At 32.8% G+C, this 27,531-nt stretch overlaps 1 protein-coding gene across 2 annotated transcripts in view; it reads left to right on the top strand.

Annotated features, from left to right (window-relative positions):
* The first annotated feature begins 484 nt into the window (after nucleotides 1-484).
* Nucleotides 485-27,531, top strand: part of ipo8 (importin 8) — a 28,403-nt gene continuing 1,356 nt past the window's right edge. The window contains exons 1-24 of one of the 2 annotated variants that reach the window (XM_056455980.1): nucleotides 485-655; nucleotides 3,013-3,094; nucleotides 3,230-3,386; nucleotides 3,461-3,619; nucleotides 6,338-6,494; nucleotides 6,646-6,735; nucleotides 6,827-6,921; nucleotides 8,302-8,386; nucleotides 8,468-8,602; nucleotides 9,103-9,202; nucleotides 9,757-9,833; nucleotides 10,217-10,333; nucleotides 10,418-10,507; nucleotides 11,221-11,386; nucleotides 13,006-13,166; nucleotides 13,242-13,367; nucleotides 14,435-14,501; nucleotides 15,757-15,882; nucleotides 16,460-16,557; nucleotides 16,644-16,739; nucleotides 18,872-19,092; nucleotides 19,864-20,069; nucleotides 22,908-23,129; nucleotides 25,705-25,834. In XM_056455980.1, coding sequence (XP_056311955.1) covers nucleotides 572-655; nucleotides 3,013-3,094; nucleotides 3,230-3,386; nucleotides 3,461-3,619; nucleotides 6,338-6,494; nucleotides 6,646-6,735; nucleotides 6,827-6,921; nucleotides 8,302-8,386; nucleotides 8,468-8,602; nucleotides 9,103-9,202; nucleotides 9,757-9,833; nucleotides 10,217-10,333; nucleotides 10,418-10,507; nucleotides 11,221-11,386; nucleotides 13,006-13,166; nucleotides 13,242-13,367; nucleotides 14,435-14,501; nucleotides 15,757-15,882; nucleotides 16,460-16,557; nucleotides 16,644-16,739; nucleotides 18,872-19,092; nucleotides 19,864-20,069; nucleotides 22,908-23,129; nucleotides 25,705-25,834 — 3,047 coding nt within the window. In that variant the 5' untranslated portion in view covers nucleotides 485-571. Of the gene's footprint in view, nucleotides 656-3,012; nucleotides 3,095-3,229; nucleotides 3,387-3,417; nucleotides 3,620-6,337; nucleotides 6,495-6,645; nucleotides 6,736-6,826; nucleotides 6,922-8,301; nucleotides 8,387-8,467; nucleotides 8,603-9,102; nucleotides 9,203-9,756; nucleotides 9,834-10,216; nucleotides 10,334-10,417; nucleotides 10,508-11,220; nucleotides 11,387-13,005; nucleotides 13,167-13,241; nucleotides 13,368-14,434; nucleotides 14,511-15,756; nucleotides 15,883-16,459; nucleotides 16,558-16,643; nucleotides 16,740-18,871; nucleotides 19,093-19,863; nucleotides 20,070-22,907; nucleotides 23,130-25,704; nucleotides 25,835-27,531 lie in introns of those variants that run through there. The other variant, XM_056455979.1, reaches the window with a different exon arrangement.

Below are 27,531 nucleotides of genomic sequence, written 5' to 3'. Positions count from 1 at the left end.
TGTAACCCATCACAAATCAATAATACTGTTATTTATTTATATATATATATATATATATATATATATATATATATATATATATATATATATATATATATATATATATATATATATATTTATTTATTTATTTATTTATTTATTTATTTTATTATTATTTAATTATTTATTTATTTATTTATTTATTTATTTTTGGAGGGGGTGCTGTGCCCCAGTAGACATTTATGTCTAGCAACGTCCCTGATGTGCATATACCCCATAGTATAGAAGTGTATGAAAATAAATAAATTAGTTAAGAGCATTATATGAAAGCTATCTAAATCCAATCAGTCAATAGATAGCAGTTCTTTATATTTATATATTTAAGAAATATTTGAATGAGGTCCCTTTAATTTTTTCGTCACGCCAGCCTCTGCTGCAAACGCTCCGCTTCGGCTTTGTTCTTTTGCGACGCTGACAGTCGCTTGACGGCAGACTGGGGCAGGGTTCCCTGTAAGATCTGAGGCATCAGATCGTCCGCGCATCTGTCCGATAGTCCAAAGTTTATTAAAATTCATCCACCCCTTCGGCCCTCATGGATCCCAATCGAATCATACAGGCTCTGAAGGGCACCATAGACCCCAATCTCAGGCTCGCGGCTGAGAATGAACTCAACCAGGTCAGTTTTCCGTCTGGAGAAGTTTGTTGTCTCTTTGGGGAACAGAAGCGCTAAAAGATGCCTTCAGTGTTTGTGGCCTGGTTTTTAATTCATAAAGCTGAATAATCGTCTGCATTCGTCCCTATTAACGCTTTGTTGACTGTTTAGGGTGCACACTAGTTGAAGTGAATCAAAGGCATCATTGTTCAACAGCAGAATGAGATGCCGACCATTGATCCCTATGGACTAAATTATGCATATCTTAGCTTTATTGTAATAAAATGACAGAGTTATTTAGATTCTTACCTACTTTTACATGTCTCAGTCTTCATTTACAGTTTCCCTGTGAGTCAATTTGAAGATGTGATGTTATAATGTGACATGGTTGTTCATTGTGTCCTGATTCTGCTGCGTGTAAATCATTATTTCTGCAGCTTCCACTGATGCAATTCTGTGCAATTCATACTATACATAGCCATTATTGAAGACAGTTCTTTAGAAGAGCATGTGTGTTAGGGAGAGTTGATGTGCTTATTGTTTACATCAGAAGCACCCAAACCTTTTCATATGAAGGACCAAAAACCATTGATAGCCATGGACCGAAGATAAATATACCAAACTATTTTACATTAAAGTCATCATGGGTAATTTGCTAATATTTTTCATAATATTAAAAAATAAATGAAGAGTTTAGATGCAAAATCCTCTAAATGCTATCTGTAATTTTCTTCTAAAATTAACATTTTTATCAGGCTCCTGTGTGTAGGTTCATTAATTTCACTTTTACGGTAAAGATGTCATTTTGATGGTCTTTAAAGTGAAATAGTACAACATGAAGTGAGCTGAGAAAAATGTTAATGTATGTTATGTACATTTGAAACTAAATCTGATCAATTGACGCTTTTTAAATAGAAAATTTTAATTTCGGTTAGCCTTTTTTGTAGCTTAACGATACAACAAACAAATAAAAGGTCACATTAAATTAGAAATGACAGTCTCTAAACCATCAGCATCATTTTCCCTCTCTTCTCAGATGGGATGTGGGCCAAATCAAAGGTTACCACGGGCCAAATGCATTTTAGAATACAATTTTTTTTTTATTCAGTTGATTAATATTTTTATTTTAGTTCAGTTCAACTTATTTTATCATGATAGCCCATTTCAGAATGAAAGTTTTTGTTTTTGTACAAATGTGAGTAGGGCTGTATGAACGTGTGTGTGAATGCGAGAGTATCGGTGTTTCCCAGTACTGGGTTGTGGCTGGAAGGGCATCCTCCGCTGTGTGAAACATATGCCGGAATAGTTGGTGGTTCATTCTGCTGTGGCGACTCCTGATAAATAAGGGACTAAGCCGAAGGAAAATGAGTGAAATCGATGCTGAAACGATTAAGTTTTTCCCACAGTTTTTAGTATTACACAACTATGTGTTTTTTCATAGAATTGTGATGGATATTGATATTAAATCTCATTTGCCAGATTATAACCTGAAATTGTTTGGGTTAGTTAGAGTTGTGTAAAAAAAAATCACAAAAATGTCACCTCAAACTAGTTTTTATTGTGAGCTTTGATCTCAGTGCTGACATTCTTGCAGTGGAAATTTTTCGAGTTCATCACTGGAAAAGTCAAGATGCATTGAGATCATTTTAATTAGTTTGTAAAAACATACATAAAAATTTACAAATGAGAAAAAAACTTTGAATTGTGAGATAAATTGTGCAATTACATTTTTGAATTATTTTTATTTTGCTTTTTCAAAAGTTAACAACACAGAACATCGAAACTAAGCAGCAAACAAACTAAAGTAAAACACACAAACAGCATATAAAAATAAATAAATAAAATAAAAATAAATAAATAAAAAGGCAGGAGAAGTGTATGTATACAGTATAAACTAATGGAGAAAAACTATCAAATTCAAAAAACAGTTTCAAAAAACTGTCAAATCATGTGGTACTGTTTTAAAATAATTTAAACCTGAATTTCCAAATCTTTTTAAATAGTTCACCCTTTCCTCACCCTGTTTTCCGCAATTACATTTTTATTATGGCAGAAATAAAGTTCATTAGTTCATTGTATTACATTTCTGACATCTAATAAGTTCTTATTCACACTTATTATAAAGAGAAATTAATATTCTTTGCTTTCTATGTTTCTATATTTTGTCTCATCTGAATTGAATGATTGGCTTTTTGTGACGTTAAGCCATCATATTTCAACAATATTTGAATAATTTTGGTGCTATGTTGCATTGGTATTTGAGAAAACCAGTTGAAAATCACTGAGAAAGCAGCATGTGTATAAAGAGAAATCCCTGAGCTTTGCAGATTTTGCTTATTAAAATTAGAAGCCAAAAAAAAATGTGGTCCCTTTTTTTTTAGTCCTACAAGATCATCAACTTCGCCCCAACTCTTCTACAGATCATAGTGTCGGAGCAGGTGGAGTTTCCCGTGCGACAGGCAGGTAAGAACCTGTCATTTCCTTCAGCCAATCACAATCTCCTTCCCAATTGAATCGTTCAGGGTTGAGATCTTTTCCTGTACCATTCGTCAATTTTGATTGGATGAAATAACCAATGACATTGCATTCATCCCCCAGCTGCCATCTACCTGAAGAACATGGTGAGTCAGTACTGGCAAGACCGGGAGCCCACACTGGGAGAGGTGGTGTTTCCCTTCAACATCCACGAAAATGACCGCGGACAGATCCGGGAAAACATGGTGGAGGCCATTATTCGCTGCCCCGAGTCCATAAGGCAAGTCGCAATGTTTTCACTTCATATTGACAGTCGTTAGAACCTGACATGAACTATTTGATGTTGTTTGGCAGGGCTCAGCTGATGGTATGTTTGCGGGCCATAATAAAGCATGATTTTCCTGGCCGGTGGACAGGTGTAGTGGACAAGATTAACTTGTATCTGCAGTCCCAGAACAGTGGCAGCTGGTATGGCAGTCTGCTCGCGCTTTACCAACTCGTCAAAAACTATGAGTGAGTGAAACAACTTTTTTGACTTGTTGACTTGACTTGGTTTTGTTGTTTTAAAAGTTCCCGAGATTGTCATGGAGGTGTCCTACAAAACATGTGGATCCATCCAAGGTCAATATCGCATACATTCAAAAATATGTAAACAGTCATGTCTGAAATTATTCGTACCCCAGGGGAAATTCGGGCTTGACTGTATAAACGCTGGTGCATCTGCTCTTTTTTTTATTAGTTTTTTTATTATTATATTATTTATTTTTTAGGGTTTTTTAACCTTTAATGTATAGAATAGTGCAGAGAATTGACAGGAAATAGTTGGGAGCAGAGAGAGGGGAAGGGTCGGCAAAGGACCTCGAGCTGGGAATCGAACTCGGGTCGCCGTGAGCACCATGGTGCTATATGTCAGCGCACTTGACCACTAGGCTATTGGCGCTGGCGTCTGCTCTTTTCTGACAGTGTCTGGAATGGTTCATTCAAGTCACATTAACCCCTCCATCAAGTTCCAGTCTATTTTAATTAGTCTGCCGTTTATGGTGAATGCTGATTGGTCATTACTGATGTAAAAAAAAAAATGCAGATTGAAATGCAAAATCCAAATGTAATAAAACATAATTTGAAATGTTGAGATTTGAAGGCATTGTGAAAAATAAAACTGTCTAGCTTTATATACTGTACTTCTACAAAAAATAATAATAATAATTAAAATGATATTTTTAAGGAATTATGCAGTTGTTCTGTCAAAATTTGTCATCGATATCAAAAATGGTAGCAAAAATAGTTTTTGTTTTGGTATTGTATTCAAAGAAATACTAGTACTGTTGTAATCCATCTTTATAATAATATATAATACATTTTTATTCTTTGTTTTTTTTTTTTTTAATTTCTTATACTTAGGGCTGTGCAATTAATCGAAATTCAGTTTCGAGTTCGATTTTGGCTTCTAACGATTATGAAAAAACATTAACCGAGATAAAACGATGACTGCATCATACACAGCCCCCTTTCCCGATGTACACATTTGTTGCTCTGCAAAGCTCAGTTTCGTTCCTAAAAGCATGTACTGTAATGTAACTTTTGCAGCACGGGATTGTGCATCATTCTTTAATATACATTCGAATCATTCATGTTTTTAAAAGCGCGAAAGAGATTGCATGCTGTTTTGTGTATGTGCTTAGCCTCAGAGGCGAACAGAGCACACACATCTAAAGTCATCTTAACGTGAGCGCTTTAAAGGTCAAATACATGCACATTTGTGTCAAAACGCGGTGTTTAGTGATTATTCATATTGACCCTCATTTATGTAATAAACAAACAAGTTGAGAATCAAAAGACATGTGAAAGTGAAACCATAAATCAGAACCATACTGCTCTTAAAGTGACAGCGCGCAATATTCCCTCTGCCCACTGTTTTTATCCTTAATCAAACAACAAAAGGACAAAATCCCTCACTGCTCCTGACTGAAGGACTTTTGTAGCTAAAATTAAAGTTTCTTTCTTACAGTGAAGATGCTTAAAGCACAGTTTGTTTCATATTTTTATTCTATTGTATTTATTTCCATTTCCTTATTTACAGGGAGGAAAATAACTGTATATATAGAGTTGAAGTCAGAATTATTCGCCCTCCTGAATTATTAGCGGCCCTATTTTTCCTCAATTTCTGTTTAACGAAAAGAAGATTTTTTTTCAAAGCATTTCTAAACATAATAGATTTAATCACTCATTTCTAATAAAACTGATTTCTTTTATCCTTGCTATGATGACAGTACATAATATTTTACAAAATAACATATATATTAAGGAGGCTTATAATTTTGACCTTAAAATGGTTTTAAAAATATTTTAGCCTGTTTTCATTCAAACCAAAATAAAATAAAACAAATATATAAAATATATAAATATAATATATGAATACAATATATAAATACAAATAATAAATAAAAAAAATATATTAAAAAAAACAAATAATAAATAAATTATATAAATACAAATAATAAAATAAAACAAATAAAACTTACTACAGAAGAAAAAATATTATAGGAAATACTGTGAAAAATTCCTTGCTCTGTTTAACGTCATTTTTATTTATAAAAAGATAAATAAATTCACAGGAGGGCTAATAATTTTGACTTCAACTGTATATCGATTTGAATAATCCTGATTACAGTTATGACCAAAGTAATCGTGATTATGAATTTTCCCATAATCGAGCAGCCCTACTTATTGTATTTTATGTTATTTTATATGAATTACCATCGTGTATGAAATGTGCTATATAAATAAACTTGCCTTGCCATGCCTTAAATGATGTAGTCTTTAATATAGCATTTACTTAAATTAGGTCAAATCATAAGTAGAAGTACACTTTTTTTAATTGTTATTTAGTTCAGTTGTCATGGAAGGCCATTTCTGACAGAGAAGAAAAAAAATCACAATGAAAAATGTTAGAATTCAGAGTTTATATCTTATAATTTTGTTTTTGTTCTTGCAATTTACATCAGAAATTTTTTTCTACTCCGAATTGTGGGATATTAAATCTCAAAATATGATTTTAGTAAGCAAGTTATGATCTTGCAAGTGAGAAGTCAAAGTTCTGTGGAAAGATTTTTTTTGCACAAACACAACTCCAAGAAAATCAGAACTGCTAGATATATATATATATATTCTGAATTAGACCTGCTATGTTTGAAGTTTGATCCCTCAGCTTGTGTTTTGTGTGTTTGTCAGGTTTAAGAAAGCCGAGGAGCGGGACCCGCTGTTAGCAGCCATGCAGATCTTCCTGCCGCGGCTCCAGCAGCTCATCACTCAACTCCTGTCTGATGCCACATTCATCTCAGTCCTCATCCAGAAGCAGATCCTCAAGATTTTCCATGCACTTGTACAGGTACTTTTGGAATGCCCTATGTTTAACATTATCAGGCAATGATTTTCATCTGGAGAGACTTTAAAGGAAATATTGTTAAATGTAAATCCTTCAAAAATGCTAGTATTTTTTCTGAATTGTATTTAGAATTGTGTGTATTTGTGTTTTGCAGTATTCATTCCCTCTACAGCTGATTAACAACACAGTCATGACGCACTGGATGGAGATCCTACGGACTGTTGTGGATCGGGACATCCCTGCTGTAAGTCTGTGGAATGTTATTTCTCATCGTTGAGCACTTTTTTTTGGAAGATTTGATTTAGTGAGTGTTTGCGGGGGATTTTTTTTTTCAGGAAACTCTGGAAGCTGATGAGGACGATCGACCTGAGCTGATTTGGTGGAAATGCAAGAAGTGGGCTCTGCATATCCTCACAAGGATGTTCGAGAGGTGAGTAAACAAGCCAGAGCACAAATAAACAGGACAGTGTAGTTTGTGGTTATTTATGATGAAAATATCTGTTTTGGTCACCTAGTAGTGAATTCAGAATGACAGACAGTTCTTACAACAGAACAGCATCCAATGATTATATTTTTTCTCAATATAATACCAAGAGTTTTTTATTTGCATTTTTTTATTATTTATTTTTTATTTTATTTTATTTTTTATTGTGTTTTATTTTTTTTTTATATATTTTATTATAATTTTTTTTACTATTTTATTTTATTTTATTTCTCTGCAGCTTGTTGCCATGCATGTTCATCATGTGACCGCCGGGCTGCTTGGCCCCGATACTTGCTGCTTGCAGCTATATTGTTTCATTTAGCAATTTTAATTAAATTCAATATTATTTGAATGATTTTATCACTATAACTAATATTATATTTTTCAATTATTAATTAATAGAATATATTACATTAACCATTTATTTTCATACTAATTTATTTATTTTTATTTAGGAGTGTTAGTTTGATTCAAATGTATTTGAATGCTTTGGAGTATTTATGTATGTGTTTTAGAATACTGTATTTTGTATATTAAATGTAAGATTATATTTTATCACTATAACTAATACAGTATGTGGTCACTTAATTATTAATTAATAGTATTTATTACAATAAACATTTGTTTTACATTATTTGATTTATTTAAAATGCTATCTCTATTGTATTTTTTAATATCACAAACTATATATAGAATGATTAATTGCTGTAGTTTTTAACAATGACAAAGAATGTTACATTATATTATAGCATCATATTGAAGTCTGTTAATAATGATTCAGTGTTTTATCATAATAACTTGCTATGTTTTTATTTATTACAACATATTATATTTAATATTGTTGGTAGGATTATTGCAATTATTTTACAATTACTTGTATTATATATTCAAATTATATTTTGTGAGGTTAAATCAAAGATTAGTAATGTTTTTTTTGGTAATAATTTATTATTTGTACTGTGTGTATTATACATAATACAATATAATGTGGAAGATAAATTTTAATTTTAATTTTGAAGTTTATTGGATTTAATACACAGATTTTATCACAGTAACTTGATTATATTATATTATATTATATTATATTATATTATATTATATTATATTATATTATATTATATTATATTATATTATATTATATTATATTATATTATATTATATTATATTATATTATAATATATTATATTATATTATATTATATATAAATAGTTTAAGTAGGATAATATTATAATATTACAGATAATCTTATTATAGTATAAAGTTAGATTAGATTCCAGTTGATATTAATATTTAATTTGTAATGCTTTTTTAAAAATCTATTCTCAGATATGGCAGTCCAGGAAATGTAACAAAGGAATATGTAGAGTTTGCGGATTTCTTCTTGAAGACGTATGCTGTAGGCATCCAACAGGTATGAACGTCACATTTAGCTTTGATTTTTATGCTTTGTACAATTAATAAACGAATAAACGAGTGCTGTTTTTGTCTTCAGGTGCTATTAAAGGTGATGGAGCAGCACAGACAGCGGCAGTACGTGAGTCCTCGTGTCCTCCAGCAGACGCTGAGCTTCATGACCCAAGGCGTTTCACATTCACTCACATGGAGACAGATGAAGCCGCACATGCAGGTGACAAACGGAAAAAAAACGCAAATAACATGACGTGAAGTAGGGCGGAACAATATATCATTATAGCAATGAGTGCATCCGCAATAGTCACATCGCAGGATTAGATTATTAATTAAAGGTTAAAAGATAAAGATATTATAAAATGTCATTTCTTTAAATTATTTATACAATGATGACCATGTTATTTTACATTTGATTGTTCAATATCTGTATCTGAATACTGTTTGACTCTCCAGAAAACCGTAAAGTGCTGTATTTCTTTCTTTGTCGTATTTATCTATGCTTATAAATGATTGTATTTTATGCAAATGCACTGCAAAGAAAAAGACTTGATCATCCCAGTCGATCTAAATGAATGAAATCTTTCCAAATAAAGCTATTCAAATCATCTGCTGAAATTATATTCATGTCGTATTATATAAATCACAATGGAACAAAATATCGCAATGTCAGATTTTTTCAATATTGACTTTCATTCACCTTCATCTGTGTGTCTGCAGACTATAACTCACGAGCTGGTGTTTCCACTGATGTGCTATAAAGATGAAGATGAACGTCTTTGGCAGGAGGATCCGTATGAGTACATCCGCATGAAATTCAGTCAGTGCTTTATTAATGCTGTTGTTGTTTCGATTGTGTTGATTTTCTTTAAGGCTGTGTTAATGCACTAATTTCATGTTGTTTTTGATTTGTTTTTTTTTTATGTGACTATAAGAGTGTAGAAAAAAATATATATCTGATGAATCTACAAATGAATTTAGTTCTACATAAATATTAAATTAATTAATTAATTAATGACTAACAATAGGGGGGATTTAAATTTGTAGGACATTAATAAATGTCTTATAAAATAAAAAGGTGTCATTTAGTTTTTGTAGGTTTATGAATATGACAGTATGAGTTAGGGATGTCCCGATCAAGTTTAGTTTATTGAATTCTACTTTTTGCAGTTAGCATATTCAGTCTACCCACTACACTGTAGATTAGGATCTTGAGTTAAAAGTCTGAAAATGTTATTGTTAATATTTATGTGTGTATTTATTGATTTTTAGCTGCATCCCCCAGGCCTTGTGTTTAATTTCCTCTGTTAGTGCATTTAGGAAAGTATCTTGTTGTTTTGTGTCGTTTCTGATCTGTATTTTGTGTGGCTGTAGATGTCTATGATGATCATGTGTCTCCTGCCACCGCTGCTCAGACTCTATTATGCACAGCAGCCAGGAAGAGGAAAGAGGTGAGTCCACCAGAGCTGCTGTTGAAACGCCTTCTAGAAACTATCAAAGTTGCTTACCAGGGATAATAGCTTCAGTCAAGGAGCTTTTTAACAGTGCGGGAGAAGATTCAGAGTGAAATATCCTCATCTATTTAGAATTTTTTTACACCTATTATTTACACAGTGCTTACATGTTTAAAAATCATCCATAAACCAAATTCAGAGCTCCAGACTGCAATTTATTTGCTTTCTGGTAGTGCAATTAAAAATATTTAAAAGTCAAGTTGGTGTAACTACCAATTCCCAAACCGATAAGCGATAGCAAGATTAAAAATGGAGGTAAAACCCTTGTTAACTGATTTGAATCATTTCACATTGGGTGACGAGCTTTTCCTCGTTTTCAGGTTTTGCCGCAGATGATGGAGTTTTGCCATCAGATCCTTGTGGATCCCAGTGCGGACCCCCGCAGGAAGGACGGGGCTCTGCATGTGATCGGAACTCTCGCTCAACCCTTGCTGAAGGTTCGATTTCATTAGCCGGATCTGCTGTGTGATGCTTATTTAATTACAAGCATTTTACGGGTGTGTTTCTGTGTGTGTTTGCAGAAGCGAGTGTACAGGGACCAGATGGAGCTCATGTTACAAAATTATGTGTTTCCGCTACTTAACTCAAATCTAGCCTACTTAAGGGCTCGGGTTAGTGTTCATTCAATTCATCTTTATTTCTATAGCGCGTTTACAATGTAGATTATGTCAAAGCAGCTTAACATAGAAGTTCTAGTAAACTGAAACTGTGTCAGTCCAGTTTTCAGAGTTTAGTTCAGTTCAGTGTGGTGTAATTTTCACTGCTGAAAGTCCAAACACTGAAGAGCAAATCCATCGATGCGCAGCTCCATAAGTCCCAAAGAAAGCAGGTCAGTGGCAACAGGGATGAGGACCAAAATTTTACCAACGAAAGTAAAGAAAAAAGAAACCTTGAGAGGAGGCTGTGTGATGCTTCATGATAGATAGATGGACAGATGGACGGACGGATCGAAGGATAGATAGATAGATAGATAGATAGATAGATAGATAGATAGATAGATAGATAGATAGATAGATAGATAGATAGATAGATAGATAGATAGCACTGTTCTCGTTTGTTACAATTTTATATTCAAATAGTTACTTTTTCCAATTCAATGACTCATTTTCTTGTTGTAATTTACTGTTTGTTTACACTGTTAAACTTTCATAGTTATTACTTAATGCTTAATGTTTTTTAGTATTATTTAATTTATCATGTTTTATTTCTATACATCAATAAACACCAAATAGTTTTAGGATGAGTCAAATAAATTGGAACATGTAGAAAAGATTATTCAGTTTTTTGAACTTTTTTTAAAATTCTAATATAATTGTCTGTGCAGTCGTGCTGGGTGCTGCACTCTTTCAGTCCTCTGAAGTTTCACAATGAGCTAGTCCTGAGGAACGCAGTGGAGCTGGTCAAGCACAACCTTGTGGAGGATAAGGAGATGCCAGTCAAAGTGGAGGCTGCCATCGCCCTGCAGACGCTGGTCAGAAACCAGGAGCAAGGTCTGATAATCCACCAATTTTTTTCAATATATTGTGTTTTGGTTGGTTGCTAAGGTATTGCCAGGGCTTTGCTAGGTGCTAGGCAAGGAGTTCTGATTGGATGTAATAAAGTAGGCATTTAACTCAGAAACATGGAGAAAAGGGTTTGGGTAGAGTTATCACTACCTAACAGACACCTCCTGCTCACCATTTCTATTTGTTGGGCCACAACAAATGTTAGCCACACCCAATTCCTAAGATATACGTAATCTGACAATTTAACTAAAAAAAACAGGAAGTGCATTTTCAGATTTCAATTAAAGATTAGAACGGCAAACTTTTTTTTTTTCTTAATATGCACAAATGACTAGCAATGTGAGCTAACAAAATCATATGGTTAGTTTTGATTTCGTAGGGATTTTTAAGTTGTTGCTACGGTTTTCTGTATGGTTGGTAGGGTGTTGCATGGCAGTTTTTCATTATGCTAGTTGTTAACATTCCCAGTAGTTGGATGTCCTGCTTGAAGTGCTATTAAGCCTTAGTTCAGGGTATCTGCGGAGTCATAAAAAGTCTTGAAATGTCTTAAATTTCCAAAATCAAATTTTTGAATAAAATCCAAATATTGTATTGCAGGTCTTAAATCATTTTAAACGGGTCCTAATTTTCTATGTTCATGTAAAGCTATACCCAATTGCACCAACAGTCATCCAATCACTAAAAATATATTAATAAAAGTTTTAGGAAACATTTATTTATTAACTCTGTTAACTTATTAATATGGTTTAATTATTTTCCTTACAATAACATTTGTTTTAATGTTTTTTTTTTTTAGGTTTTAACTTGACCATTAAAAATCTAGGATTTAACCTTGTTTACATCTGAAATTGTATTCATTATGGTCTTAAAATAGTCTTAAAAAGGTCTTAACAAGTCTTAAATTTGACTTGATGAAACCTGTAGAAACCCTGTTAGTCAGAGATTTGTTTTGCCTTTTTACTACACTGTAAAAAAATCTTGCTGGCTTAAATGTTTAAGTTAAATCAAATGAACTTTTCTTGTTATCTCAACCTAAATCAATCAAACTGACTAAATTATTAAGTTAAACTTTGTGTAACTTAAAACATTTACGTATTATTTAGACCTGATTATTGTATTCACATAAGTTACAGTAACACAAAGACTTTTGTTGTCAGGACTTTTCGTCCAATCATTTTTTACACTGTATGTCATTACTAGCATGTTTTGGATGATATCTAGATAGATTGACTGTTGATACTGTATATCAGGGGTGACCAACCCTTTTCCTGGAGATCTACCGTCCTGCAGTTTTCAGTCGCAGCCCATATTAAACACACCTGCCTGTAATGATCAAGCTGTTTAGGTCCTAGTTAATTGGTTCAGGTGTGTGCAGAGTTGGAGCTGGAGGAAGGTAGATCTCCAGGAGCAGGGTTGAGCACCACTGCTGTGTACTTACAGACACTATAGATATACAAGGGCTTTTTTGAAGTTTACCTCTTTTTATTTGAGAACAGAACATTAATATGCACCAATTAGGTTTACTAATTGAATAGGTTTGATCTCTGTTTAAGAATGAAGTGAATTAACCCTTTTTAACAACCCTTTTTGTTTAACCTGTACAGCTAAGGTCTACATCCGGCCCTTTATCAGGCCTGTGATGCAGGAGCTGCTGCACATCATCAAAGAAACCGAAAACGATGACCTGACCGGCGTCATTCAGAAGATGATCTGCGAATACAGCGAGGAAGTGACCGTCATTGCTGTGGATATGACACAGAACTTGGTACTGCATCAATCCTCACAGTCTGACGTTAGTTAAAGCGTAGCATTTCGTGCTGAAAGAGGCTCTTGTGCACAGGCGGAGATCTTCAGCAAGATCCTCCAGAGTGAAGAATACGAGGAAAGTGAAGATAAGACTGTGATGGCCCTCGGTATCCTCAGCACCATAGACACCATCCTCACTGTCATGGGAGACCGCAAAGAGGTTTGAAAACACGTTCGAGGCATTTTTCAGCAGGAAAATACCACAGATATAGAGTTTCACATATTACAAATTTGAGGTCAGTATTTGTATTTAAAAATAAAGTAAGGATGCGTTAAATTGATCAAAAGCAGAAGAATATATGATGTATAAAAATGTAAATGAATTTAAATAAATGTTGTTTTTAAACAGACATTTAGCTCAATAAACAACTAATTAGCTGCTTATTAATGGTTAGTAAGGCAGTTTGGTATCGGAATTGGAGATGTAAAATAAGATCATATTTTATAAGTGCAAAAAAACAGTTCATATCTTAATAACGTCCAGGTTATGAGTAGGCCCACATGGAATCTGCGCACGCAGATTTCCGCAGATTTTTAGCCCATCAATAATTCTGTTTATTTACTTGAGTAATTGTGTGTAAATCTATATTTATTCAATTTTTTAATTAATTACAATGCAGTTTGTACAGTAATACTTTCTATCTTTTAGTAGATATACTATATGAGAGACCTGCTTTGTTTACCAAATAAAGTGAATCTAATTGGATTTGCATTTTAGACATTAAATAAAAGTTAAAAAGATAGTATTTTTAATTTCACATATTAAGGTTTTAGTTATGATACTCCCAAAATAATTCCACAGAAATCCGCAGATTTTTACCAAAATTATCAGCAGAAATAGCAAAAAACGTCCGCAGATTCCGTCTGGCCCTAGTTATAAGCTATAGTAATTGGTGTGAATTGCTACTTAAGCCAAAGTGTCAGCAAAAAATCTTATCTAAAATATTGTCCTCTTTTTTATTTTTATACAATAAAAGTAATTTTTAATAATATAAAAACTATATTAAAATAAACATACATGCATACATACATACACACAGACATATATACACTGATATCATACATGAATTCAAAATCAATTTACACTGGTGTGAATGACTTTGTTTGCGCTGTGATTGTGCTCTTGGTGATCTGTCACTTTAAATAGTTTAAGCAAGTTAAACAATATTTAAGCACACTTGAATAAACAGAAATGAGGTTAACATATATTTCCCGTCCCTCTCTCAGATCAGTCAACAACTGGAGGGAATTTGCCTGCAGGTGATTGGTCTCGTCCTCCAGAAACCCATCATAGGTATGGCAGGTGTGTGTGTGAGACACTATTTTTTCCACTTCAAGATCATTATTTATCACATTTTTTTATGTAATATTATGAAATGTTTAAGTGATGAAGAAGCACCAAATATATTTAAAGACTTGCCCATGAGTGTTTTTAAAGGGACCTAAAAATTTAAATTGAGACATTCTTTAGTCACCCTGGTAATTGCTTTGTTCTAATGCTTAATGCAGGTTAAATATACATGAATGGAGAAATAAGTAAATAAATAAATTCTGCTTTCACTCATCAGTGTAATGGCACAGTAGTGACCAGCATCAGGCTTAAAAAAGTGTACTCTTATGCGTTTATAAGTGTTCTCAAGTATACAGTTGGGTAAAACAAACCAGGATTTTATGTATTAAACAAAAAGCTTGACCTTGACTTTCTTTGTAAGTGACCACATTAGTAAGACTATTAACTTATTAGACAAAGGACACAAGTTTGAAGAAGTTAAATAGTAGTGCAAAACATAATACAAAATAGAATTAAGTATATTTTGTCGTAAATTATACAATACATTAAACAGTAAGTCTGGTCTCAACAGTAAGCTACTGAGACAACCAGAGTTTTAGTCTGAAGATGTTAAACTTGGTATGGAAAATACACTGATACTAGGCTTAACTGCAACAGTAATAGTTTTATGAACTATAATTTAGACAAAACAAGCATTCAGTGTCAGGATTTTTGTAATGTGATGCACAAAATGTTGGTTTATTTTTTACTTTTGTATTGTTAAACGTCCAGAACAAGGGGGAACGTTGTGTGGGGTTTTTTTTAAATAAAGATTTGCGAGATTTTTCTCACCCTCATACCATCAAAGATGACTTTTTATAACATTAAAGGATATTTGTAGCTGAATTTGTGGTCCTTCCTTGGTTATTAATAAAAAAGTCAACAGCTATGGCCATTTTGAGCGTCAAATAAACATACAGGAAAAACTAAGCTAATAATCGGGGTCACTATATGAACAGCATTTTTTTTTATTTTCAACTTTTGTAATCATCATCGTCATCAAAAGAAGAAATGCATGCATAGGAGCAACACCTTATTAAATATTGACTATTCATTTTTAGGTCGACTGTCCCTTTAAATGCATTCACACTGACAGCCACTTGGTGGAGCTCTAATTTAATATTTCGATATTTTACTCGTGTTCTGTATTCATTAAAAGTATTTTATGGCTCTAAAAGGTTTGAGGATCGCTCAGTCACACTCTTTCTGTCTTTTTCAGAGTTTTATGAGGAGATCTTGTCGCTGGCCTTTGGACTCACCTGTTATTGCATCTCCCCTCAGATGTGGCAGCTGTTGGGGGTCCTGTATGACGTCTTCCAGCACGACTGCTTCGACTACTTTACAGGTCACACACGAATATACATAAATACACACTCACTCATGTATACACATAAATACATGCAGGTAAACAAACACACGGGCACAAACTCTACTGATCAAATGCTTGGGATCAGCTTGGGATGTTTTTATTATCATGATGTAAAATAATGTTTTTTCTTATTGAATGCAGTTTAAAAGTGCAATTTATTTTTAGCATCATTACTTAAAGAGTGAGTATATTTAGATTTTTGGGTTAACAACCTGTAACAACCAACATTTTATTATTATTATTTATTTATTTTTATTATTATTATTATTATTTTTTATTATTATTATTATTTTATTATTTTTATTTTATAATTTTATTTATTTTATTTTTAAACTAATATTAATCCCAAACATTTAATGTAGTGTAGCTCAGACATGAAAGTCAAGCCCAAACTTGATCTCAGCGATCCAGCTTAAACTCATGTCACGATTGAACTATCCTGAAAGAGTCATTAACTTGATGGATGTGCGTATTTACTCCAGTCATTTGAAAACCGTTGTGCTGATATTGAGTTGACGGCTAATGATTTGATGAATTGCCCCTGTTCATGCAGATATGATGCCCCTGTTGCACAATTATATTACCGTGGACACCAATATGTTGCTGTCAGATCCAAAGTACCTGGAGGTCATCTACACCATGTGCAAAAAGGTCATTTCCTTTATTAAAATACACTTTACATGGATGATGTGGTTTTTCTGCATGCATTTGACAGCTTGAGCTCTCATCATGTTCAGGTTTTAACTAGTGATGCTGGAGAGGACCCAGAATGCCATGCTGCCAAACTTCTGGAGGTCATTATATTACAGTGTCGTGGACGCGGCATTGACCAGGTTAGTTGTGTGTGTTTTTGTCATATATTATTGTGAGTGTGCTTGTGTGTTGTTTTTGTGTTATTTAGATAAATGTTAAATATTAAAATCTAGATTAGTGTGTTTGATTATTATTTCTATTGTGTGTTAGATCAGTGGTTCCCAAAGTGGGGGGCGGGGACAATGACAGGGGGTCGCTTGGTAAATAGTATAATAATTTTTATTAAACTATTAGAATAACTATATTTATCCATAACCCAAAGAATATTCAATTCAATTCAAATCAATGGTGCTGCATAATCTCTAGATGTCCCATGACGAGTATCCCCAGGTGGAAATAGAGAATAAAGACAATTATTAGCGTAGCTGCTGTGCATAGTGTATTTAAACTAGGTGCAAAAATGAAGTGTTATAAATGAAAACAGTAGCTATATAAGCAAACATGTAAAGAATATGAGTATTTCTAACAAATGTTTTCCAACAAAAATTCTAACATGTCTGGTGCATTAACACCGGAGAAGTGTGTTCCACAGGTTGTTTGTTAAGCCCGCTCACCTGCATGGAGCACACTCATGCATCATACCGTTATGTGATGCATTGAGTGTATGCTTTACTAAAAAGATACGTCTTTAGTCTAGTTTTGAACTGAGAGAGTGTGTCTGAGCCTCGGACATGATCAGGAAGGCTATTCCATCGTTTTGGAGCCATACAGGAGAAGGCTCGACCTCCTTTAGTAGACTTTGCTATTCCTTGGTACTACCAGAAGCCCTGAGTTTTGAGATAATAAAGAGCAGGTTGGATTGTACCGAGACAGAAGGTTGGTTAGATAAACAGAAGCTAGATTATTTAAAGCTTTATAGGTAAGAAGTAGAATTTTATAATCAATGCAGAACTTAACAGGCAGCCAGTGTAAGGAGGATAAAATTGGGGTGATATGATCATATTTTCTAGACCTGGTAAGAACTCTGGCAGCTGCATTTTGTACTAGCTGAAGTTTATTAATAGAGCAAACAGCTGGGCAAACAGCAAACAAAGCATTACAGTAATCCAGCCTAGTAGTCATAAAAGCATAAACTAGCTTTTTTTAGTTTGTGATATATTATTATTTTTAGTGTGTGTGTTAGATTATTATTATTATTTGTTGTTAGATTAGCGTGTGCACATGTCTCTGCGCATATGATATTCTTGTGTTATTTAGATAAATGTTAAATTTTATAGATTGTGTGAATATTTTGGAATGGCTTCAATATTAAAATGGTCTCCATTTTAAAGAAAATATTAGTTTTAATTTATTTTAATGTAAAAAATAAAATGAATATCTAAGACATGTATATAACTGATGTAAAAATGCTTTTGATTATACATTTGTATTGGATATTCAGTGTTAATATTTACTGTAATATTAAAATAAATAATAAATAAATATATAAAGTTTAATAACAATAAAAATATATAATAAATAAATAAAATGTAAAATAAATTAATTAAAATGTATTTTAATGTCATTTTCAGTATATTTAATTCATTTTTGTGTTCTTTTTAAAAACCTGTATTTTTTTCAGTTTTTTTTAACAATATGTGGAGCATTTCAGGTTCAGTGTAGAAATTGAATCATTATTATATAAATTAATCATTAATTAAAACAAAGCTATTCATCATTTTTCTCAATTCTGATTTATGAGTGTCATTTACCTTTTCATTCTCTTAGAAATCTTCAGCCATCACTGTATTACCTTCAGTCATGTACATTTATATATTCAAATGCAATTTAATATTAAGGAATTCAAAAACAATTATTATATAATCCTATTTTAAAATGTTGTTAAGCTTTAAATTTTGCTTAATCTGCTTCAGTTATATTTTAGTTTAATTTTTGTTTTTCTTCATTTTCTTTTACTGCTTTATTTCACTATTACATTTTAAGATATTGCAAATATTTAATTTATTTTTATTTTTATTTCCTTTTAGTTTTATTTCAACAGCCAACATTTTGTTAAATAAATTCATATTTATTCACTATAACAAATGAATGCGCTTTATAAGCTGATAGGGTGATCCTGAAATTGTGGTTTAATGAGTAATATCAAGCATGCACATGAATGTAATATCAATAATATGTGTCTGTCTGTCTGTCTCTATGTGTGTGTTTTTAGTGTATCCCTCTGTTCGTGGAGGCCGTGCTGGAGCGTTTAACTCGTGGTGTGAAGTCCAGTGAGCTGCGCACCATGTGTCTGCAGGTGGTCATCGCAGCTCTATACTACAACCCAACACTGCTGATCCACACACTGGAGAACATCCGCTTCTCTCACAGTCCAGAGGCAATCACAGCACAGTTCATCAATCAGTGGATGAACGACACTGAGTTCTTTTTAGGGTGAGGTTGCTCCTGATGGAACTTTCCGTTTGCTTTGGAATGTACCATTGCACTTTATTAGTACCTTATGGGGTACTAAATGCGTTTATAACTGATTTTAACATGCAGTTGAATTAAAAAACTGGTAGGGATCTTATTGTAAACTAAATCATTTTATTACGTAATTATGATTGTATTTATCGCTTGAAATAAATGTTAACTAAAGTTAAAGCTTTATAACTTTATTCAGGTGGTTGCCAAATAAACTCAAATTTAATATAATTAATTTAAATTAAATTGATATATAGACATAAAAAATGAATAAGAAAATAATAAGAAAATTACTTTTACTAAATTACAATTGCTAAAATGAAAAAAAAAAAAACTAATTTAAACAATTTGTAGAAAATATTGAACAGTTATTATCATAAACCATAAAAAAGTCTAGATCAGCACTGTTCTTTTAAGTATCGTTTATGCAAATGACCTCATTTACATAAAATAAACATTTATTGAAGAAAAAAAAAAGAATACGCGTTTTTTTTCATGTTCATATATTTTATTTCAGCTCATTTTCACAATATAAATCATCATTTGTGCTCAAATATAAAAATAAAAAGTCATAAAAGGCTAAACAATAATAAATAAATAAAAATATAAATAAAATACAAACTTAAAAACGTCATAAGAATCTTTTTAGTAGAAATGTTTAGTTATCTTCCTTTTCCTACAGTCAGTTAAACTGGATTCATTGTGTTTTCTTACTATGGTTTGTTGACATGTTGTCCACAGACTACATGACCGTAAGATGTGCGTCATTGGGCTCAGCATTCTGATGGAGCTGCCTAGCCGCCCCGCCGTCCTGGAGGAGGTAGCGGGTCAGATCGTCCCCTCCGTCCTCCTCCTGTTCCTGGGTTTAAAGCACATCTACGCCTCCCGAGTGCTTAACAAACCAGAGCAGTTCGGAAGAGCTCAAGGCTCAGAGGAGGAAGAGAATGGTGAGAACAGCACATTTTTATTTTTCGGTGCACTATCCCTTTAAGACTTGTATATATAAATGACCTCGTTTACATATACAACCCTTAAAGGTGTAGTAGCAGTTGCTTTTTAATTCAAAGAGTCATGGAGGAAAGGGTTTAAACGGACTTTTCAAAAGATGTTTACACTGTCAAAAATCTCTCCGTTAAACAAAAATTGGGGGAAAAATATGTAGGGGGCTAATAATTCAGGAGAGCTAATAATTTGGACTTCAACTGTATGTATTGTGATTGAAATCTACTGACATAACTTGATCAAGTGCAATGAAACAAATACTTAAAGGTGTCTATGTTGGATTTATTTTCTTTACATTGAAAAACAAAGCACTAAAAACCCAGAATTGACAGGTGCATGAAAAAAGTGTTTTGCCTCCAGTGTCTGTCTTTAACAGAAGATCACAGCAGATTGAATTGTAATTAAGTCTTTAAGCAGCAGCCAGTCGAGTCCAATGCTGCGTTCGCTGTGGCTTTTGGTGGTCTGTGTGCTTGTATTAAATCTCACAGCTTCATCAAGTCCTTATCTCATTTCACCTCAGGTAAACTTAATCCCTGCGCAGGAAGTGCTATTTCTGGCACATATTGCTTGAGGTTGGTCTTTAGTCATCAGGCTTTACGGACGACTGAGAACTGATTGTATCGCTCTAACAGGGCCCTGGAGACATGGGGAAATGGAGGAACGATTCGCGCGTGTTAGTTTAACATGATTCTGTACCTTTGGGCATCAAACACTTCACTCAGCTGAACTCGATAGATCTTCTCGACCCTACACTCCTGACCTGAATTGGGACTGTATCGCACTGGTGGAGTTATGGATTTGTTGATCCCATGATGCCATGAGACACAGACATCAGCTGTTTTTACACCTCCTAATGTTTGTGTTTCTGTGTTTTAGAGGAGAGACAGCTATTTGAGAAGTTTAATTAAAACAAACCTGAACATATTTATTTTTACTTATTTGCTTATTACATATTAGTTTTGTTTATGAGTGAGCAGATTATTATGGGAGATTAATTTAAAGGTCATATTGTGCTTTTTTTTTAATATAAAATGTAGTGTAACTCTTAACTTAGCGAATGATTTATTGTGCCAGGATGTCAACATGGTTTTGTAAACATCTCTGAGTTTTAATCCCTTGTCAGTTTAAACTCCTGATAAATGTTTATTCAAAAAAGTTTAATAAGTTCTTATTCGAAACAAATTCACGTCAGAAACACCAGTTTTATTTTGTTCTTCAGTATGAATTATTTTAAAATGATGTAATTTTGTACTATGAAAAATGAGCAGTTTCTCTTGATTAACTGGATTTTATTTTTATTTTTAGAGATTTGATAACATTTCTTCCAAATTAAAAATAAAAATTTAGTTTTTTTATTTAGCAGAAAATGACAGTTTGTCAAAGTAACAGAAATTTTAATTTGTTGTGGCTGGAAAATTACAGTTTTTTTCACCAAATGTGGATGTCTGGCCACGTTTGACCCCTAAATATAAATATGGATATAAATATTTTTTTTAATGCCAATTTTTTTTTTATAATCTTTATTTTATATATAAAACATAATATATAAATATAAATATATATTTATTTTAAATTTTTTACTCAAACTTAAAACAAAACCAGAGAAACTGACAGTTTGTGTTCTCTTCATTTTTAAACACACATATTTATAGTATAGTTTTCTTCTAATTCACTTCTCATTATATACACCATTTGTTCTGTTGTTAACTATAGAAATTCCAAAATGTTGCTCTTAGGTTATGCACTTTCCTCTTTATTTTTAGCTTCATCCTATTAGAACCTGTAGATTACGTCCACTTGAAACCAGTATTGTAAGATATTTTTGTTTTAGACTATTTTAAAATACTTCTAAATTTCCTGAATTTTAATTTTGAATTAAAAAAGTATTTATGGTAACTGGACTAATGTTTTACTAGATTTATTTTTTCTTCAGTCTGAATTATACAAAAACGTGTTATTTTGTACTATATATTAAAAAATACCCAGCTATGGGAAAATTTAAGAGAACATTTGAGAAAATTCTCTAGATTTGCTGGATTTCATTAGGTTTGAGTTTTATTTTTTAGCTATTTGATAACATTACTTCCAAATTTCTAATAAATTGAGTTTTTTATTTAGCAGAAAGTCAGAATATTCAGAATAACAAATATTTTAATTTGTTGTAAATTTTACCACCAAATGTGGATTTCTGACCACATTTAACCACTAAGTTAAAAACATTAGAATCATTTTGTCATAAAAAATGAATATAAACATGGATATTGATTTTATTTTATGTCATTTTATTTGTCAATTAAAAATATATATATATTTTACTCAAACACAAAAACAAAACCAGAGAACCTGACAATTTAAGTGTTCTCTTTATTAAATTAAATTAAATTTCAATTAAATTAAAAACACACACATTTATAGTATAGTTTTTAATGCACTTCTCATTATATACACCATTTGTTCTGTTGTTAACTATATAAATTCCAAAATGCTGCTCTTAGGTTATGCACTTTCCTCTTTATTTTTAGCTTCATCCTATTAGAACCTGTAGATTATGACATTCAAACACTTGATCTTTATATGAATAGATGCATGGATGGATACATGGATGAATGGATAGACAGACAGACAGACGGAGAGACAGACAGAAGAAGGATGAATGGATATAGACAGACAGACAGACAGACAGACCTTTACTTAAAGAAGATCAAAGCTTCATCACTAAATCTCTTCTGTTCGCTGCGCTGGGATCAGTCTTTAGAAAATCATCATAATTTCCTGTTTTCCAGAGGAGATTCCTAGCGATGAGGATGAGGTTGGAGAGAAAGGAGTAGCCCTGCAGCCGTCCGGCACTCCCACAGGAAACGACAATGAGGATGACGATGATGAGGACGATGATGAATACTGGGATGACGAGGCTCTTGAAGGGACCCCATTAGAGGAGTACAGTACGCCACTAGACTGCGACAATGGAGAGGATGAATACCAGTTCTTCACCGCCTCCCTGCTCCGTACGCTCCTTTATTTTAATTCCATAATAAACCCTGCACGCACATTTACATGATACATCTATTACATTATCAGATGTGTTACACTCTGGCAAATTTGCATAGGGCAGCTCCACCCACAGTGAAATCTCATTTGTCTAAAATCCACCTCCAGAAAAATGAATAATGAATAGATGGCTAGTTGATTAATTATACCAAGATATATTTAATATAATTATGCAAAGATATTTAAATCCATAGGAATGCATTAATGCCACCCAGTTTTTTTATTTATTTTTTCCACTAGTCTTTCCAGTTAAAAAAAGACCTGTAGTGTTGCATATATATGTACACACACACATATATATATATATATATATAAAATAGTGTTGCCATATACTGCATTGGTTTAATAAGTTAAATTGTTCTCTGATATCTAAATCTCCAGAAAAAGTTTAATGAGCACATTTGTTACTCCATAAAATACCCATAGAATCAGAAGGTCCATGATTGACCATATATGGCTCGTGTCGTGAATATTAATGAGCTTCGGACTTACAGACAGAGTAACATTAACCTATTTTGCTCACCAGATCTGTTGTAGATAAAGGCTAATTTATAATTAAACTTGACAAAAGAAAGCGATAGAGATGAATGGCATTGTATTTTAAGCTATAGTCAAAGAAAACACAGCCAGGAATTATCAACCTCTGCATGAGCAGATAACATTTGCACAGAGTGTTTGTTGAAACATATGCATCAAATTTCACAATAAACACAATAAATTAACAAAAGATCTAACTAAACATACCTTATGCCTCTTCAGAGTGGAGATGAATAAATGTATAATCTGTAAATCCTGCATTTTGCATCCTGAGGTGATATTGAAACATGTCTCGTGCTGCCATTGTCCAGTAATGCACAGTAAACAATTTGGCACTCGCGTTTTCAAAATAAAAGTCCCGCATTGTAAGTAAAATATACGCTTAAAAATAACTAAGCGAGAGAAATTATTACTGTCGTCTCACTAGAAAACATTGTTGCTTATCAAACACGGCATGAGGCGTGCATATTAATGATCTCTGAGCTTTTTTTTTATGATCTCAGAGCTTGATGGCGTGGCTGCTCATCAGGTTCGGATGAACGACTCAAATTAGGCATACATGCAAATGCGGAGGGCATGGCCCGTGAGTCTCGTCACTGTTTGTTTTGTCTTCTGATTGGCCCATTGTCTACTGGGGTTTTACACTCGTGGAATTTACATGAGAACGAGGAAACAGTGGTGTCTGAAGCTCACAGTATGCCCATTTCCATATACTGATCTTTTATTATTCTACTATGGTATACTCAGATTTTCATTATAGGATACCTTTTAAGTAGTCTAATTAACCTGCATATTTTTTATTATATTTTGTATATTACATATTGTGTTACAGGACTTATCAATTCCCCAAATATCATGTGTAACACTTTTTTTTTCTTTGCTTAGTATTTGATATTAAGTATAAAAATGTTTTTGACATTTATATGTAGGAGGATGAGTACTTTTTTACTAAGAAGGGTTGGATGAATATTATCCGCTTGCTGTCATGACACAGAATACTGTTTGGGGTACAAGCCGCTACTCATTTGAATTAAGAAAATATTTATTTATGATAACTTTTTAGTCATATCACACAATAAAGTGGATTTCTTATAAAATCGTGGAGAACATAACAATCTCTGGACTTGCTGCATCACAGACGAGAATATTTTTACAATTTATAAAAAATTAATCCCATTCTGGCCATCAGATATTAGGCATGGATATATATAAATATTGTGATCGTCATTTTCGAAAGTATTACACGCTTTGTAAACGTTTATTATTATCATTTGTTGAGCCTCCCTATACAGTTTGATTAAGGGCTTGTACCTGAAAGCTGCTTCGTTTGACGTCACAATTAATAAGCGGATTAAAGAGCATGTTGTGCTTTAATTTCTTTTTTTTCTTTTTTTTACAAAATGTAGTTTGACTCTTAACTCAAACTACATTATGAATCATTTATTGTGCCATGATGTGAACATCTTGTGTTTTAAAGCCTTATAAGTTTAAACCCCTGATAAATGTTTATTCTAAGAGCACAGACACAAAGTGCATACTCATGACGTTTATATTAAAAGTTCTTATTCTAAACAAAACTCATGTCAAAAGCAAAAAAAAAAAAAAACACAAGCTGCCATAATGTTGTGCCTGTGAATATAAACGGTTTGGGTGGGGATTTGTATGTATATCAGCGTATTAGATCTGTGAAAATGCATCTTATTTATGTGAAAACAACAACACACTATTAACGAGACTCAACCATAAATGATTTAATTTTATCTATTGTTTGCATACGGAAAAAAGAATACTCTATGACTATAATAAATGACTATAATCTATAAATTGACTACAATCGACTAATAATTCAGTGCTTATATGAGTTTAACTCCCTTTGAATTGGACTTTGCATGTGCTTAAACAGCAACATTACACGCTGAATGAAGCTGAAAGTCTAAAAAGCTTAATCATTTATTGAACATCAAAATAAATTGATCAAATGTTTTATCGTTGCAGGTGTTCAGAGTTCAGATGCAGGCTGGTATCAGTCGCTCACGTCTCCTCTGAATGAAGACCAGAGGAAGCAGCTGCAGGAGATCTACAACCTGGCGCAGCAGAGGAGAAGCACAGGAGTCAAAGGACTGTGGTGAGTGACGCCGATCACTGGATAAACAAACACTGCTTTAAATCTTGTTTGTTGTTCAAATTGACTTCCCTTTCATTATGTTGGTGGCTGTTTTTGCCCCATTGACTTCCATTATAACCACATTTTTTTATCGCAATGACACCAAATAATCATGCATTCTTGATTGTTGGTCATTTTTTTCCTGTTTGGGGAGAGGTTGAATTTGTCATTTACTGTTGATCATCAGTTGGCATCATTCACTATTTAGTTAGGCCTGTGCAAAAAAGTTTCTTTCTTTAATATGGAGTTCTATGAAGTAATAAAATCAGCAGTAAAATCACTTATTTGACCTCTTCCCAACAGGGAAAACCACCAACAATCAAGAATGCATGATTATATGGTGTCATGGCTTTGCAATTAAGAATGTCATTATAATGGAGGTCAATGGGGCCAAAACAGCCACAAACATAACGAAAGGGTTGAACATTTGCTGAGTGTATTGTTGAGTTTGAAAAAAAATCCAAAGCATTTTGTCAAAATAAGATTTGTCACCAAAGATCATTCCATTTACTGAAACACAGAAATTTTTGGCCAAATCAAACCTCAAAATCACCCCAACAGCACACAAGGGTTAATTCACAAGAGACTGAGCTTCACTTTTACAGAGTAATAATGGCATATTTGCTATGTACAAAGCATGAGAGACGAGCATCATGAGAGATTTGTGCTGTTAAAACTTCTGATTTTGTGTCTTGCAACAGTTCGAATCTACTTTAAAATAATATTTTATTTCTGAAATGGTAACACAGGACTTTCAGCAGCCATTACTGCAGTCTGAGAAGCATCGGTCTTCATTTAACATTAATATTGCATTATTTGAATGGTGAGGCTAAATATTTCATGCTACAACCACTAAACTCAGATCAGACTGTCAGAGTTTGCTGTATGATTTTCTAAATGATTGGACATGTTAATTCATGTTAGAAACAAGCTAACCGTTTGCTAATTTTGTTAACAATATATGTTAACCATTTTTGAAACCTGCAAAGCTAGCAACAAACATATTCATTTAAAAAATGCTAAACGGGTTAGAAAACATCTTAACGACAAGCTTATTTCATTAATTCAGGCTAACCGTGTGCTAAACACGCTAGGAACATGTTAGCAATGTGTTAATTCATGTTAGAAACAAGCTAACAGTTTGCTAGTCTTGTTAACAATATGTTAACCATTTATGTTAAATATATTTAACCAATATGTTAAACCTACAAAGCTAGCAACAAGGTAATTAGTTTTCAAAAATGCTGAACAATTTAGAAAACATGTTAGCATCAAGCTTATTACATTAATTAAGGTTGGCAATGTGCTAAACATGTTAGGAACATGTTAGCAACGTGTTAATTCATGTTAAAAACAAGCAAACAGCCTGCTAATTTTATTAACAATATGCCATTTTTGAAACCTGCAAAGCTAGCTACAAGCTCACTTGTTTTCCAAAAGAAAATGCTAAACATGTTAGAAAACATGTTGACAACAAACTTATTACATTAATTGAGGTTAACAATGTGCTGAACATCCTAGCAACGTGTGAAGTCATGTTAGAAACAAGCAAACAGCTTGCTAATCTAGTTAACAATATGTTAACCATTTTTGAAACTTGTAAAACTAGCAACAAGCTAATTTTTTTTCAAAATGAAAATGCTAAACATGTTAGAAAA

Source organism: Danio aesculapii, chromosome 4, assembly GCF_903798145.1.
Source record: "Danio aesculapii chromosome 4, fDanAes4.1, whole genome shotgun sequence".
Lineage (NCBI taxonomy): Eukaryota > Metazoa > Chordata > Actinopteri > Cypriniformes > Danionidae > Danio > Danio aesculapii.
Note: the sequence above shows the minus strand (reverse complement) of the source record. Positions and strands in the feature narration are given on the sequence as shown.